The sequence below is a fragment of the Scyliorhinus canicula genome, chromosome 1 (genome assembly GCF_902713615.1).
Source record: "Scyliorhinus canicula chromosome 1, sScyCan1.1, whole genome shotgun sequence".
In the NCBI taxonomy this organism is placed as follows: Eukaryota; Metazoa; Chordata; class Chondrichthyes; order Carcharhiniformes; family Scyliorhinidae; genus Scyliorhinus; species Scyliorhinus canicula.
This window is the reverse complement of record NC_052146.1, coordinates 303,474,692-303,491,823: the sequence shown is the minus strand read 5'-3', so window position 1 is coordinate 303,491,823 and position 17,132 is coordinate 303,474,692. Positions and strand designations below refer to the sequence as shown.

Here is a 17,132-nt window from a genome sequence, read left to right as displayed (position 1 = left end):
CCCAGCCCCCATCCCCACCTGCCCTTCACCTTTCCTTGCTCAAAACCCGTTCAATCTCTAATGTTTTCTAGTTCCGAGGAGAGGTCTTCGACGTGAAACTTTAACCCTGTTTCCTTCTCCGCAGACACTAAGGGCTGGATTCTCCGCTGTCGGAATTCTCCATTGGGCCGGCAGCACAGGAATTCCCGACGGCACGGGGCTGCCCGCAATGGGAAACCCCATTGGCCGGCTGGCAAGACAGAGAATCCCGGGGATGCGCTGCACAGGGAATCCTGGGCGGGATTCTGTGATCCTGAGGTTAAGTGTTGACTCCGTCGAAAACGACGTCGCATTTCTTCCCGGCATCAACACGGCCTCAGGATCAGCAATTCTGGCACTGCACTGGAGCAATTCACGCTGCTCCAGCTGTTGATCCTGGCATCAATTGGGCACCACGGGAACCGCGCATGCGCAGTGGCACGGTGCCAACACGCACATGCGCAGTGGCTTCCTTCAATGCGCCTGCCCCGATGCAACATGGCGCAGGACTACAGGGGTCGGCACAGAGCAAAGGAGGCCGCCAGCCAGAGAGGCCGGCCCACCGATTGCGGGTCAGGCCACGTCGGAGTCCCCACCCCGGGGACGGGCCCCCCCACCCCCCCCGCCCCCGCACACAGACCGGCCCTGGATCCTTCAGCGCCACGCTCCCGCCAGCTGAGAGCAGGTGTGGACAGTGCCGGCTGCTCGGCCCATCCCAGGCCGAGAATTGGCAGGCCGGCCGCGTAGAGCGGCTCCCGACCGGCGGCGCACCAACTACGTCGGAGAATCGCATGCCGGCATCGGGGTGGCGTGGCGCGATTATCGCCGGTCGCGGGGATTCTCTGGCCCGGCCCTGGGCTGAGAGAATCCCGTCCCTGGTGCGGCGGGAAGGAGAATCCCAGCCTAATCATTTCCAACATTTTTTGTTTTTATTTCAGATTTCCAGCATATGCAGAATTTTGCCTTTGGGTGAAGGCCCAGGTTTACCGAGGCCCCAAATCCAATGTCATCCCAATCAAAATCCATCCACTTTCAGGGAGTTAGAACAGGGGCCCTCAACACCCATCAGTGCAGCTTTCCAATATTGACTGAAGGCAGGATTGGTGCCTTGCTGCAGGTAACTCCTGTGAACATCTACCCTCAGGGGCTTTCAGTGTCAGTTAGTTTAATAACTAATAAGCAATCGTTCAAAGAAAATCTAAAACATAATGGGGCGGAATCTTTGTTTCTGAGACTATGGGCAGGATTTCTCCGTCCGCCCCTCCGGGTAGGGCAGAATCCTGCCCCATGTGTTGAATCCGACGCAAGATTTGGGGACTTTCACGACAGCGAACCGGGACCGATTCGGCGACTGTTGAGGGCTAGCACCGGTGCCACATGGAATACAATCGATTCCAATGAAAAACGGTGCAGAATTTGCCGGTCCATGATTGACACCCGTGTCATGTGAGAGTACCTTTAAGAAATGGGTGTTTAAGCAATGTACCTTTAAGAAAATAGTGATGTCAGAGAGTGGGTGGAGCTGAGCTCACTCCTGCTTTTTTGGGAGTTTTTAGTTTCAGTTTGAAGAAAGCTTGGGTGTGGCTGGGAGCTGCATTGCTGGTGAGCTCTGCCATGAAGGACTATCTCTTAATCCTTTGGTGAAATCGGAATTGTAAAAAGGTCTCAGTATTGAATTTAAATCTAATGTGCTTCTGTTTGAAGGATTTGTTAAGTCTTTTGGATGTGTAAAGGAACGGTTTTCAGGATTGGGTAGTGCTGTATTATTTTCCGGGTTATCTTTGAAGTCAGGGGTGTTGAGAGATCCAATGTTTATTTAAAAGGTTAATTTGAGTTAATGGAATAAACATTGTTTTGTTTTAAAAACCACGTGTCCATAATTGTAATACTACACCTGGGGAACAAGCTGTGTGCTTCAGAAGCAACAATCCATTAAAGGTGGGGGTTGGTTGAACTCCATGATACATTTTGGGGTTCTGAAAACACCTCTCCCATAACACTCGGGAGGCTGACAAGTTGCAGCCACACATACGCATTACATTCCCCACACACACTCATCCCAGCCAACAAGATGGCACTGGTTGTGCTGGAGCAGGTCCATACACATGATGGGTCGGCTGGGGCCAGGGGACACACAGGGGGGGGTGGACTGGGGGGGACACCAATATGACCCGTAACCCTAATTTCAAAGTGAGCTGTCAGCCATGTGCGCAGGTGTTACTCCCAGGTGTAGTATTTCCGGCTGTGGCAATTGTGGTCCATGCCCGCCCACCCTGACCCCACAGCCCATCACCTGGCCGCCCCGTCATACTCTCCCTGCCCTGGCAGAAGCCCCCCATCCAGCGGCACAACTGTCAGCAAACTATGGCGATGTCAGACATCTTCTGTACCCCCTCTCTCTCCCTCAGCAGCCACGACGCCAGTTTCACGATTTTTAAAAGCGTAAGTGAACCGCACCATTGGGAACTCGGCCCGTCGGAGGCGGAGAATCGCGGAGGCGCCGGAGAATACCGGGTCAGGTCCGCTAATGATAAGCAAACGGAGTTTACTGTATGTGCATTCCGGAACGCACTGACGCCGCTGTCTAGGTGACGGGGAATTGCGATTTGGTGTCAAACTTAGCGTCGGAACCTATTCTCCGACCACTCGCGTTTCACAATTTTGGCATCAGCCATTTGAGGATCCCGCCCTTAAACGTCGACTGGACCTTGAGACTTTTTTGCCCCGGGTGTTGTATCTCTTGATGTCCTAATCTAGGAGACTCTCGGAGTATCCTGCAGGATTGTGAACCTGCTTCAGTCGCCAATGTGAGGAAGCTAAGTGTTATCAAGCCTTATGCTGAATCTAATCTTACACATCTTCATTACTGTAATATAATACTTACTGTTGGAAGTACCAATTTTCCTGTAGTACCTGAAAGGTGCAACACAGAGAATACCTTCCATTAGTCATCATAAGTGAAAAAGTGACAAAGAATTAGATATAATATTGTTTCATTCTTTTTGCACAGTCGAAGGATTGCTCCTGAATTGAGAACTGCATCCACAAATGAACGAAATAGGAGCAGGAGGAGGCCACTCGGCCCCTTGACCTGCTCCGCTATTCAATAAGGTCACGGCTCATCTAATTTTAACCTTAACTCCACATTTCCTCCTGATCCTAATAACCTTCACCCCCTTGTTTATCAAGAATGTATCTAGCTCTGTCTTAAAAATATTCGAAGACTCTGCTTTCACCGGCTTTTGAGGAAGAGAGATCCAAAGATGCATGACACCTCCGAGAGAAAACAAATTCTCCTCATCTCTGTCTCAAATAGGCGATCATTTAGATTTAAACGATGACCCCTAGTTTTGGACTGCCCCACAGGAAGAAATATCATTCCACATTCACCCTGTCAAGACCCCTCAGGATCTTTCAATCAAATCGCCTCTTACTCTTCCAGATCCAGCCCGTCTAACCTTTCCTCATTAGAGAAGCCACCCATTCCAGGTATTAGTCTCTGAACTCTCTGCACTGCTTCCAATGCATTTATAATCTTCCTCGAATAAGGAGTCCAATACTGTACACTATACTCAAGAAATGCAACTATGCCTCCCTGAATTTAAAATTCTCATCCTTCTTTGCAAATCCCTCCATGGCCACACTCCTCCCTATCTCCCTGATCTCCTTCGGCACCACAACCCTGAGCATCCCCAAGTTCCATCGTTGGTGGCCTGGTCCTTAACCTCCACCATCCTCCTCTCTCTCCCTCTCACTTTCCTCTCTTAAAACATTGATGCGACCATCAATTCACTCGAAACATGAGTAGAAGTAAACCGTGGCTTTAATCAACTTAGAACAGTGCCTGCCTGCGACTGAACCAATGCTGAGAACCGCCTTCAGGTCGACTGCTCTTTATACCTCACTTCAAGGGGAGCAGTCATGTGCGGAGCCATACATGCCCCAACATGTTCCCCTATGGATAATGCCATACAATGGCCCATAGGAGAAGCTCACAAGGGTAACAGCATAGCACAGATACAAATACAAGGGCAACAACAGCACAGAGACAAATACACTGGTGGATTATTAGTATAATACATTCACCACAGACATCCCACAAAACCTATCACCTGTTTGATTATGCATCCCAAATATCTCCTCTACAAGGTGTCAAATTTTGTTTGATTGGCCTCCTGTGAGACACTGTGGGATGTTAACGGTGCTACATAAATGCACCTCGTTGCACTGCCAGAATAAGAGAATTCCAATATTTCTCAGCCTGTTACCCTCCAAAACGGCCAGGAAAATGATTCAATCCAGAGCTCCCAGGATTGATGTCATAATGTTAAAATTACTAGAAATATAAAAAACCTCAAATCCAGAAATACAGGTGATCCCGTGCCAAAGGCTTTTAAACTTAGAGAGGATTGAGTGAAGTGAAGAGTGTCACAGTTTTGAGAATGAATTAGTTCAGAGGAAGACACATGAGTGCCGATTAAACCAAAGGTGGAATTGAGAAAGTGTTTGGAGTAGAGAGCATTCAGGGTTTGAAGGGATTCAGGGATCTAACAGCCGCGTTGTGCCCAAGCGGGGATGTGATGCAGCCGGTAGATGCTGACATCCATTATGCCTCGTGAGATCTAACCAAATCACGCGAAATGTCGCGATCTGGATCCTGCCCAAAATTGGCGGGTTCCTGTCTCGCAGAGTGAAGTCGGCTTAGAAGGTGACTTACCTCCGCCTTCGCCAGATTGAATGGCCACCAGGAATCTACCAGCCTTGCCTTGGAGACCCTGCCGGGCACCATTGAGTACAGGTCACCACAAACAGGGACTAGACGGAATGGTATATGGGGGGGATCTCCCAGGCAATCGGAGGCTCTTGGGCAGCGCCACCGAGGTGCCAGACTGACAAGGTGCCCCGGTGACATTGCCGGGCTGGCAGGGGCACTGCAGGGTGCCAGGGTTGAAGTGCCAAGGTGCCAAGCTGGCATTGTTTCCAGGCCAGGTATCGCGCCTAAGGGTACCCAATCCATATGTGATGGGATGTCGGGACCGCCGACAGGTGAGTTGGGGCATTGTGGGGTTTCGGGGGCTGCGTCGGTTGGGGGGGTGGGGGTGGAGGTCATGAGATTGGGCGCCATTTAAAAATGGTGTCTTGATCCTTTCCTGTACTCAGGATCTCCGCTCACCGGAGCTCCTCAATGCAGTGCAGCACTCCAGCAGCGCAGCACTCCCCAACAATCCAGCACTCCTGCAGTGCAGCACTCCAGCAGTACAGCAGACCAGCAGGGCACCACTCCCCAGCAATACAGCACTCCAGCAGTGCAGCACTCCCCAGCAATCCAGCGCTCCAGCAGTGCAGCACTCCCCAGCAGTATAGCACTCCAGCAGTGCAGCACCCCCAGCAATGCAGCGCTCCAGCAGTGCAGCACTCCCCAGCAGTATAGCACTCCAGCAGTGCAGCACCCCCAGCAATGCAGCGCTCCAGCAGTGCAGCACTCCCCAGCAGTATAGCACTCCAGCAGTGCAGCACCCCCAGCAATGCAGCACTCCAACAGTGCAGCACTCCAGCAGTGCAGCACTCCCCAGCAATACAGCACTCCAGCAGTGCAGCACTCCCCAGCAATCCAGCACTCCCCAGCAGTGCAGCACTCCCCAGCAGTATAGCACTCCAACAGTGCAGCACTCCCCAGCAGTACAGAACACCCAGCGGTACAGCACCCCCAGAGTGGTGAACCACTGTGTACACCTGTATTAGGGGATGTACGGGCAGGTAGAGAGGGAGAACGGGATGGTTGGGAGGGCCGTCCAGCTGGCCCTACGGTCCAGGAACCTCCCAGCCTCTCGCTGGCAGGAGGTCCTCCCTGGTGTACTACATTCCATCCGGTCACTACTGTGCACCGCTACAAATAACACACCCCATGAATGACTTCTTACCTTCCCCAGGAAGTCCACATCCGGGGTGTCACACCCGACTTGGCTCGCAGCTCCAGGACCGGTCCTGCTCCGTAGGCACGTCCGACTTCACAAGGCGGACCCCTTGGTGGACAGGGTACACTTGCTCCGTGCCAACCCCAGTATGCCTACGTGGAGTTCCCCGATGGCCGCCAAGATACTGGCCGCAATTCTCCGCCCCCCCAGGCCGGATGGGAGAATCACGGGAGGGCCGGGCGAATCACGCAACGCCACCCTGGCACCCCCCCCCCCCCCCCCCCCCGATTCTCCCACACACCCCCAAAATGGCGTGTCGCGTTTTGCAACAGGCCGCTCGGAGAAACGCCGCTTGCCGTTTCTAACGGCGACCGGCGATTCTCCGGCCCGGATGGGCCAAGCGGCCTGCCGAACCCGACCGGTACACGCCGGCGCCAACCACACCTGGTCGCTGCCGGCGTGAACAGCGCGCGACCGCTGTGTGTGGGGCCTGTGGGGGGCGGAGGGTGGATCGAGCACCAGGGGCGTGCTCAAGTGGTGTCTGGCCCGCGATCGGTGCCCACTGATCGTCGGGCCGGCGTCTCTAAAAGACGCACTCTTTTCCCTCCGCCGCCCCGCAAGATCAAGCCGCCATTTCTTGTGGGGCAGCGGAAGGGAAGACGGCAACCGCGCATGCGCGGCTGACATCACTTAGGCGCCGCCGGCCGCGTCATTCCCGACGCGCTGCTTTCACGCAAGCGTCAAGGCCCGCGCCCGAGATTCCCGCGCCGCCGCTCCTAGCCCCCTGGGAAGGGGGGGGGGAAGAATAGGGGGTGAGGAGCGGCCTCTGTGCCAGAGTGAAACACTCCGGGTTTCACTCCGGCTTCGGCTGTTTGTCTCCCTTTTGGAGAATTGCGCCCACTGTCTCCCTCAGGGACCTGGCACCCCCAGCAGTACAGTACCACCAGCAATGCAGCACTCCAGCAGTACAGCACCCCCAGCAGTACAGTACCACCAGCAGTACAGCACCTCCTGCAATGCAGCACTCCAGCAGTACAGCACCCCCAGCAGTACAGTACCACCAGCAATGCAGCACTCCAGCAGGACAGCACCCCCAGCAGTACAGAGGCGAGAATGTTGCACGAACCATGAAAGGATAATGTGCACCACCCATTCTCTAAAGAAGGAGAACAAACTCAATTTGTGGGAATCGATTAGAGTTCCTACAATGGCTTTTATAAACACACACCAATTCCAGCTGAGAGATTACGTAGAAAAGGCAGCTCCATCAATAGGGAGAGGATCAGACTAGAGAATCTTTAACACTTGATCCCTCACATGGCCACGCCCAACCATTGAAACAACCTTCTAGTCTTCTTTTCTCCTGGAACATTCCCACAACAGCAACATATTAAAGCCTCTGCCCGGAATGCAGTCAAAGACCAAATTATATGGAAACAAATTGAGCAATTCCCATTCAGCGAGATGGTCAGTTTTCAAGGCAACAAAGGTTTAAAAAGTGGTGCAATTATTAGTTAACAGATAAAACCCGACCTATTTCATATCAATATCATTACAGTGTGGGGGGGGGAGGTTTGCAAACACAGGTTTGTTTTGTGGACCTTGGTAAGCACATGATTCATAATCTGTAGTAATCCACGGGAGGCAGGAGTTCCGTCACCACACCAATATTTATTTACAATAACGATATTACAGGAGCAGCTACAAACAGTGCTGCTAGCAGTCCAGTCAATTTAAGACTGGCTCGGGCAGCACGGTGGCCTAGTGGTTAGCACAACCGCCTCATGGCGCTGAGGTCCCAGGTTCGATCCCGGCTCTGGGTCACTGTCCGTGTGGAGTTTGCACGTTCTCCCCGTGTCTGCGTGGGTTTCGCCCCCACAACCCAAAAATGTGCAGAGTAGGTGGATTGGCCATGCTAAATTGCCCCTTAATTGGAAAAAATAATTGTGTAATCTAAAATTTTAAAAAAACTTAAGACTGGCTCACAAAGCCTACACAGGTGCTTATATGGCCCCCTCAATGAGCTATCATTGAGGGAGCTCATACTCCAATTGGCCAACCAATAAAGCCAATTGGAGTTCATTACATAATCGTTGTGGGTGGGAGTGCGACTCACTGAGCTCGTCATTGTAAAGAAATTAAAAACTCCGCCATACCTCTCCTGGTAATGCAGAAGGGATATTGGGCCTCCTTTTAACCTTGTCTATCTTACCTGGAGGGAAGGTGCCTTCCGCACTGCTCAGATTCTGTCCATTCTTACTGATCTGTACAGTTATCCGCAGAGGGGATAGGTTGTCCAGCAGTGGATACACTGTGAAGGTCATGTTCATTCTGGGGGAAAACTTTCTTGGTGCCGTGATGAAATAGGTCGGCCTTCAACACATAAAAGAGAAACATGGTCACTCATTCAATTTTTCTTATTGTTTCTTGGGATGTGGGCGTCGCTGACTGGGTCAGCATTCATTACCCATCCCTAATTGCCCTTCTGAAGGTGGTATCGCTGCAGTCCATGTGATGTAGATACACACCCACAGCGCTGTTCGGGGTGGAGGATTCCATGGTTTTGACCCAATGCCATACAATTGGTTGTTTTTCCCAGTTATCCACGCCCCATATCCTTCCAAACACCCCCCCCCCAAAGGGACAGACTTGTGCCAGCTCGAAGCGATTGAAGCGATCAAAGCATTTGATTGGGTCGCAAGGAAAACGATTTCCTCAGGTGAAATATTTCCTCGGGGGGGGGGGGGGGGGGGGGGTGGGGCAGAATACGCAGTAAAGTTAGAGCTCGGCTTGCTCAAGGGTGATGTCATAGACCACAGAATTTACAGTGCAGAAGGAGGCCATTCGGCCCATCGAGTCTGCACCGGCTCTTGGAAAGAGCAGCCTACTTAAGCCCACGCCGCCACCCTATCCCCGTAATCCAGTAACCCCACCTAACCTTTTATTTTGGACACTAAGGGGCAATTGATCATGGCCAATCCACCTAACCTGCACGTCTTTCGGGACAGTGGGAGAAAACCGGAGCACCCGGAGGAAACCCACGCAGACACGGGGAGGACATGCAGACTCCGCACAGACAGTGACCCAAGCCGGAAATCGAACCTGGGACTGTGGAGCAGCGAAGCAACTGTGCTAACCACTGCGCTACCATGCTGCCCGTGTCACACAAGGGGTAGAGGGAGTCTGGATCTCCCTCCCCCAAAAACCCCTTGAGACTGCAGGACAGTGGAAAATCTCGACACAGACGTTCAAAGATTTGTATGAGGCAAGTGGACTGGGGCAATAAAACAACAGTAAATGGTTGGAATTCAGATTCAGGTCAACCATGATCTAATTAAATGGCAGGCCGAACTCAAGGCGCCTCTTCTGATGCTCCTACATGTGCAAGGCAGGTCAGTAAAGTTAGAGCTAGGCTTGCTCAAGGGTGATGTCATAGACCACAGAATTTACAGTGCAGAAGGAGGCCATTCGGCCCATCGAGTCAGCACCGGCTCTTGGAAAGAGCACTAAAGAATGATAGTAAGCCACCTTCTCATCGAACGTTTCCCTTCCACACTCGCCAACTGCAGTCAGGGGATGATGGTGAACGGTAGAAGCCCTGGCTCATTTTGTTCTTCCCCCCTCTGTTGGAAACTGTTATTTTCCCCTTCTCTTGAGGTCGGGGACGGAACGTCCACTGGATGACCCAGTACCGCAGCGCATTTCTCAACCCAGCCACCAGGGGGCATTTCTTTCAACATGGAACTAACCACCACAGGAGTGGGAAGAGGGTCGTGTGGAGCCTGCATGATAGAATGGGCCAGCAGGGCCGAATGGCCTGTTTCTGTGTTGGAGACTATGTGAGTGCTGCACTGGATAATAGTAAAAATCAAATTACTGCAGACACTGTAAATCTGAAATATAAATGGCAGATTTTGGAAATATTAATCAGATTAAACATCTATGGATACTCCAGATTGATGACCTTAATCAGGAACTGAAAGGACACAAACATGGAAAGTTGGACTGGGACTCAGAAAGACTGGCAGGATAAGTGAGGGAAGCGGCTGGGTGGCATGCTGATATCTTCCTTCTGCCATGCCACCTTGCCATCAACGAGGGAAGAGGTCACGCACGGCCCTTCCACCCAAAGCCTAATTGAGCCACAAACGGCCTCTTCCAACCTCAGCTGAGATTTTACCAGCACTTTTTCAAAATTAATTTACGGGATGCGGGTGCCGCTGGTTCGGCCAGCATTTATAGCCCACCTCTAGTTGCTCTTCAGAAGGTAGTGGTGCACTGCCTTCTTGAACCCTACAGTCGCTGAGGTTAGGTACGCCCATATTGCTGTTCGGGGGGAAGTTCCACGATCTTGACACCTGGTGATCGCGACGGAACGGTGATATATTTCCCAGTCAGGGTGGTGTGTGGTTTGGAGGGGAACTTCCAAGTGGTGGGGTTCCCAGGAATCTGCTGCTCTTGTCCTTCTAGGTGGCAGTGGCCGAGGATTTGGAAGGAGATGCCGAAGGATCCTTGGTGAGTTCCTGCAGGGCATCTTATTGTCACTGTTCATCAGTGATGGAAAGATTGAATGCATGTGGAAAGGGTAGCAATCAAGCTTTGGCGTGGAGTGGGGGGTGGAATTGGAAGATCTTGGGGTTGGGTGTTCCTATTTGGGCACTTTTTGGCCCACAGAGAGGTCCCCCTCAATCCTCGCCAGCAGCAGTGTCTGCTCCCGCAGCAACAGTACATCCTGCCCTCAGAGACCACTGACCCACCTTGCCAGGCCTCCCTGACTGATGCCAACAACCCTAGACTCAGTTTAATAGGTTTAAGATGACCGTCGATGAGCCTTCCTTCCCCAGGTCCAGTCCCAGCAATGGCCACCGCTCTCCATGGCGCAGTTGAGCTGCCAGTTATCTGGTTGGGTGATAGCTGTTGATGGGAGGCTGCCATTCTTAATGCAGGCAGCAGCCCCGGCAGTAACCACCGAATTGGCTAAGGATGACAAGATCCTGTCCCGTGTTCCCGTGTCCGCCAAGGTTAGTTTGTCCCCCCACTTTCGCCCTCAGTGGTGGACTCCAGTCACCTCTATAACATTCATCTCCTTAACTCTACTTCTCTCCCTACAGATGCTGCCTGTACCTGCTCAGTATTTCCAGAATTTTCCACACTGTGTAAAACTCTATAGAGACTAGAAAAAAAACAATTGATAGAGGGTGATTTCGCCGCCCTGGGGTAGAGCTAATCTCATTTATCTGGAATAAGGAATGGGAGGGGGTGGGGTTGGCAGTATACTAACATGGTCAAAGGATAGGTGTTGATTTTCACTGTCGTTGCCTGGTATTAATAGGGTGGTAATAATTCAATGTATCGTTATCGTAGCTCCATTAACACCAGCAATGCAAACAGGTCCTATCACCAGGTGTCAAATTACAACTGCCTCCTCTTAACATGGAAGTCAAGGTACATCGTTGATTTATTGACAGGTGCCAAATTGTGACAGTGATACAATTATAAAAGTATTTGTAAAAGTTGTAGATAATTGTCAAAAAATGAAGTGCAAACTAATAATAGAGTTGCACAATTATGAACATTTCAGTTTATAAATAATTACAATACAATATAATAGGGCAGCACGGTAGCACAGTGGTTAGCACAGTTGTTTCACAGCTCCAGGGTCCCAGGTTCGAATCCCGGCTTGGGTCACTGTCTGTGCGGAGTCTGCACGTTCTCCCCGTGTTTGCGTGGGTTTCCTCCGATTTCCTCCCACAGTCCAAAGACGTGCAGGTTAGGTGGATTGGCCACGATAAATTGCCCTTCGTGACCAAAAAATGTAAAGTGGGGGTTAGTGGGTTATGGGGCTAGGGTAGATACGTGGGCTTCAGTAGGGTGCTCTTTGTAAGGGCCGGTGCAGACTTGATGGGCCGAATGGTCTCCTTCTGCACTGTAAATTCTATGATTGCAAAGTAGAGGTCTGTTTAATTTAAGGAATAAAAATGAAAGGTCTGTTACTCTCCGTATTTTGTATTAGAGTCTGTCATATATTGGCAGGCTAAGTTTCTTAAATTCTCAATCATTTATATACTATTGATGAGTTTTACAAAATACGGTATCGAGGGGTCACATAGTCTATTTGTTGTATCTATAATTAGTGGAATGTTGTCTTTTCTCCTTAATCCCATCGCACAATTGCCTTGTGTGGTTGTGCAATAGTCAGTGGCAATGGCAGGTGGGATTCTAGTGAAGTCCAGACAGAGCTTTACCCAACTCTCAACGTGGTGACATTTGGGCAGCGCGGTAGCATAGTGGTTAGCACAGTTGCTTCACAGCTCCAGGGTCCCAGGTTTGATTCCCGGCTTGGGTCACTGTCTGTGTGGAGTCTGTACATTCTCCCCGTGTGTGCGTGGGTTTCCTCCGGGTGCTCCGGTTTCCTCCCACAGTCCAAGGACATGCAGGTTAGGTCGATTGGCTATGCTAAATTGCCCTTAGTGTCCAAAAAAGATTAGTTGGGGTTATGGGGATGGGGTGGAGGTGTGGGCTTGGGCAGGGTGCTTCTTCCAAGGGCCCGTACAGACTCGATGGGCTGAATAGCCTCCTTCTGCACTGCAAATTCTATGATTCTATGATATATTCAGTTGTTTGTGTCAGAGTAGCTGTGGTGCGCATTACGTGGGTCAGTTTCTGTGTTTCTTTCCGATGCTTTCGAGCTTGTTATGGTATAAACAGTAACATTCAAGCAGCAAACCACCAAAGATGAAGCATTGTTTTGGAAAATTTATCCCATGATTGATAAAGATTGGAATTTGCACATTTCCGCATAGATCCACACACACACATATACAGATCTATTATATATAAATATTAGACATGGAAGCACACAAAACCTCACATTCATTAATCAGGTGGATAGTTGTCCTGTGTGTAAATATGCAACATTTGCATAATTATGCTTTTTTTACAAGTTGTTACATATTTGATGGTGTCCAACTAGACACATGATTTGTCTTCATCTCTTCACATACCCGGACAGATAGACAAGAGACATGGTTAGAAAATATTTTAAAGTACAAAACTTTCTAAACACTAGGAAAGATGCAAATGCGATCTCTGTGTCGATAACAGTTACACACCCGGTCAATTTAGCCAATATTTCTGAAATCTCATGTTACATATTAAATGGAATAAACCATCCACACAGAGAGGTATTTAGATAATTACATTCCAGGAGAAGCGCAAATTCAACATTCGGTTTTTTAACAGGTTTCAGAATAGATGGGAGTTAATTAACCTTCACACTGATTTACACAAACTGTTAGCAACACACATTTACCAAATATATCCGAAAGCTATACTCAAAAGGAATTTCAGATCCTGCCCCCATTCTCTGCTTGGTTGAATAGCAGGATGGAATTACTATTAAACTGTTAAACAGACAAAAGAACATTTTTAAAAAGCGGCAGAACTTTATTACATACCGTACGGGTCTAACCTGGGACTTACCTGCTGGCATTGCTGGTGAGGAGGAGAGCGAGGAGAAATTGGGCACAGACTGAGAGAGACTGGGTGAGAGATGCCATGGCGTGTGCCCAGTGAGGTTTGTTCCTCTCAGGGTTACGGTCTCTGTCAGGGGCACACTCTATACAGAAGAGGCTGTCTCACTTTGTGGGGGAATCTCTGTAGCACACCCTCTATCTGTCGCAGTCTCTCAATCTCTAACTCTCTGACACGGGCTCTCTCTCGCTGTGACACACCCTCTATGGAATTCCAACTCTTTCTCTACAATCCTTTTCCTGAGGTACAGTCTCTCTCGCCTCTCTCTCCCTCTCTCTCTCTTCTGTAGCACCATTTTTCTCTTTCCCTGGCTCTCACCCTCTCTCTATTGCACGGTCTCTCTTCCTGCGGAACCCGTTTGCTTTCTATGTCACAGTCTCTCTCTTTCTCCCCCCCCCCCCCCCCCCCCCCCCACCCATTGCATCCTCTCTGATTCTCTCTCTCTCTCTCTCTTTCTCTCTCTCTCTCACTCTTGCAGCCTCTCCATCTCCAGACTCAATGAAGAAATTATGGAGTTCACGGTGCCGAGGACCCGGGTTCGATCCCGGTCCTGGGTCACTGTCCGTGCGGAGTTTGCACATTCTCCCCGTGTCTGCATGGGTCTCTCCCCCCACAACCCAAAGATGCAGCGTAGGTGGCCACGCTAAATTGCCCCTTACTTGAAAAAAAATGTTTAAAAAATAAATTCTTGAGTCAAGTGCAGAGTTATATTTTCTTCAGCACAGGCCACTGTGCTCGCTGCCACCATCTCTCCCTCCCCTTTCAGTGGAATGCACATGGAGAACGGTTCGGGAATATGCAACTGTTGCTTACCACAGCAATCAATTCCTTTCAATGTACCTTTAGAAACACAGGTACATGTCCCAACAATTGTGACAAATATAGATATTTTCCTTCCTTTATGAAGTTTATTTAATTGTTTTGCGATATTTAAAATCAGTTGCCACGTTTCCCACCTTGCAACAACCTTCAAAAAGGTACATCACTGGTTGCAATGCACTTTGGGAGGTTTGAGGCTGTCGAAGGCGTTAGGCAAATGCAGGTCCTTTTCTATTTGTGGCTGATGCTGATGTACTGCAGACCTTTTGCAGGCTGGCGGCAGTTTGAAGAATCGTTCTTCCCGGATTGACTGGCTTGGTCACGGAGTTTGGGTGTAGAACAGCTTCTAGAGCGGCCCCCGAATGAGCTCGATGGGCCGAATGGCCTTTCTCTCATTCCGCACCCTCGTGCCTTTCCCAACCTATTTTGTTTTTATGTACACCTTTGAATGATTTGATTTTCAGTAAGGGCATTAAAGTAGAACAAAGTACAGCTTTTGTTCTCTCCCTTTCCTTCACAGTTGACCCCTCCCAGCATTTACAAGTTAGTTCTTAAATTACACCCACGGGCCTGGGTGATTTGGTACCGCCCGGATTCTGTGTCAGCTTTCAGAGGTGGCAAACAATGAGGAAGAACTTGTGTAACCGGCGCAAGTGTCCAACCCACAAGGCAATGCTAATTGCCTCCTTCGTATTATTGTGATGTGATGGGGTGGTACGGTAGCACAGTGGTTTGCATTGTTGCTTCACAGCGCCAGGGACCCGGGTTTGATTCCCGGCTTGGGTCACTGCCTGTGCGGAGTCTGCACGTTCTCCCCGTGTCTGCGTGGGTATCCTCCGGATGCTCCGGTTTCCTCCCACAAGTCTCGAAAGACGTGCTTGTTAGGTGAATTGGACATTCTGAATTCTCCCTCTGTGTACCCGAACAGGCCCGGAATCTGGCGACAAGGGGCTTTTCACAGTAACTTCATTACAGTAGAATAGAATAGAATAGAATAGAATAGAACAGTACAGCACAGAACAGGCCCTTCGGCCCTCAATGTTGTGCCGAGCCATGATCTCTACTCAAACCCACGTATCCACCCTATACCCGTAACCCAACAACCCCCCCTTAACCTTACTTTTATTAGGACACTACGGGCAATTTAGCATGGCCAATCCACCTAACAGTGTTAATGTAAGCCTACTTATGACACTAATAAAGATTATTATCATTATTGTTGGCAAAGGTCAGCATTTATTATCCATCCCCTAAGTTTCTAGAGGTCGATACACAAACAGATCATGCAAACCTCGGTGAAACAATGATTCACATAATGGCAAATGATTTTGGGTGAGGGGTAAATATTGTCCAAGACACCAGAGAGTATTCGGAAAGCCCTGTTGGAATACTGCACTGGGATCTTTCCTGTCAACTGAGAGGGCAGACTGGCTCTCCTCAAAAGGACAACACCATGACATTCCAGGTCTGTCGTGTCAGCCTCTATTAAAGGTCTCAGAAACTGAGCTTGAATCCATGAGCTTGACTCAGAGGAGATGGAGCTTCCACAAACTGGAGGCCAATGAGAGGAGTTGGTTCAGCACTCGCAGGGCTGTGTGAACACCAGGAATAGGATCAGGGGCGTACCAACTGGTCCACTCAGTCTGCCCTGCCATTCAACATGATCAGGGCTGACCTTGTGCCCTGAACTCCGTTTTCCCGCCTGCTCCCCATATCCCTTAAATTCCCTGAGGCCAAAACGCCGGCTGGAATTTCCCGGCCGTCGGGATTCTCTTTTCCCGCTGGCATCGCACCCCCGCCAGTCGGGCGGTTTCAATGGGAAATCCCATTGACAAGCGGCGGGAGGATAGAATCCCACCACCAACGACTGGCTCGCGGCCGAGAAACCCGAGGCTATTTTCATAGAATTTACAGTGCAAAAGGAGGCCATTCGGCCCATCGAGTCTGCACCGGCTCTTGGAAAGAGCACCCTACCCAAGGTCAACACCTCCACCCTATCCCCATAACCCAGTAACCCCACCCAACACTAAGGGCAATTTTGGACACTAAGGGCAATTTATCATGGCCAATCCACCTAACCTGCATATCTTTGGACTGTGGGAGGAAACCGGAGCACCCGGAGGAAACCCACGCACACATGGGGAGGATGTGCAGACTCCGCACAGACAGTGACCCAAGCCGGAATCGAACCTGGGACCCTGGAGCTGTGAAGCAATTGCGCTATCCACAATGCTACCGTGCTGCCGTGCTATTGGACTGGAGAGTCCCGCCCACTGTCCATCCCAATCTTAAGTGTATTCAACAACGGATTAACCACAGCCCTCTGGGTAAAGAGTTCCAAAGATTCACAACCCTTTGAGTGAAGAAATTCCTTCTCATCTCAGTCCTAAATGGTCAGCCCCTGAGGCTGTGACCCCGTGTTTTAGATTGCCTGAACTACCAGGTAGACAGCAGGGGAATGGGACTGCTGGATTGCTCCTACAGAGAGCTGGCATGGACTCAATGGGTTGAATGGCCGATCTCAGTGCTGTCATGGCTCTATGACCTGATGAGAGCTTGTCTGATGGAAGCTTTTATTGGCCTACTCCTACAAACATTTAACAGTCTGAACCACATTTTTGGAACAACATGAAATGTAACTCCCCAAAATTTGCAACATAATAAAAACAAATGTTTCCCTGGTGAAAACATCACCTTGGTTTAAATGCGATGGATACTTTCCCCGGAGTGCAATCTGCAAACGCTGCCCCCTTTTTCTTGTGCTTTATTATTCACAGAAAGTCTTTGCCTGTTCTTTGGGCCTCAAGGAAGAAGGCAGCTGAAATGTTTCTTGCTCCATAATCTTAG

General features: G+C 50.1%; 1 protein-coding gene across 1 annotated transcript in view; it reads right to left on the bottom strand.

Moving 5' to 3' along the window:
• The window catches only part of cd109 (CD109 molecule), a 141,673-nt gene extending 127,967 nt beyond the window's left edge, over nt 1-13,706 (bottom strand). Inside the window, exons 1-3 of the mRNA XM_038816851.1 lie at nt 13,416-13,706; nt 8,146-8,306; nt 2,903-2,931 (exon numbers count right to left, since the gene is read on the bottom strand). Coding sequence (XP_038672779.1) covers nt 2,903-2,931; nt 8,146-8,306; nt 13,416-13,492 — 267 coding nt within the window. The 5' untranslated portion in view covers nt 13,493-13,706. The remainder of the gene's footprint in view (nt 1-2,902; nt 2,932-8,145; nt 8,307-13,415) is intronic.
• Between the last annotated feature and the right edge of the window lie 3,426 nt (nt 13,707-17,132).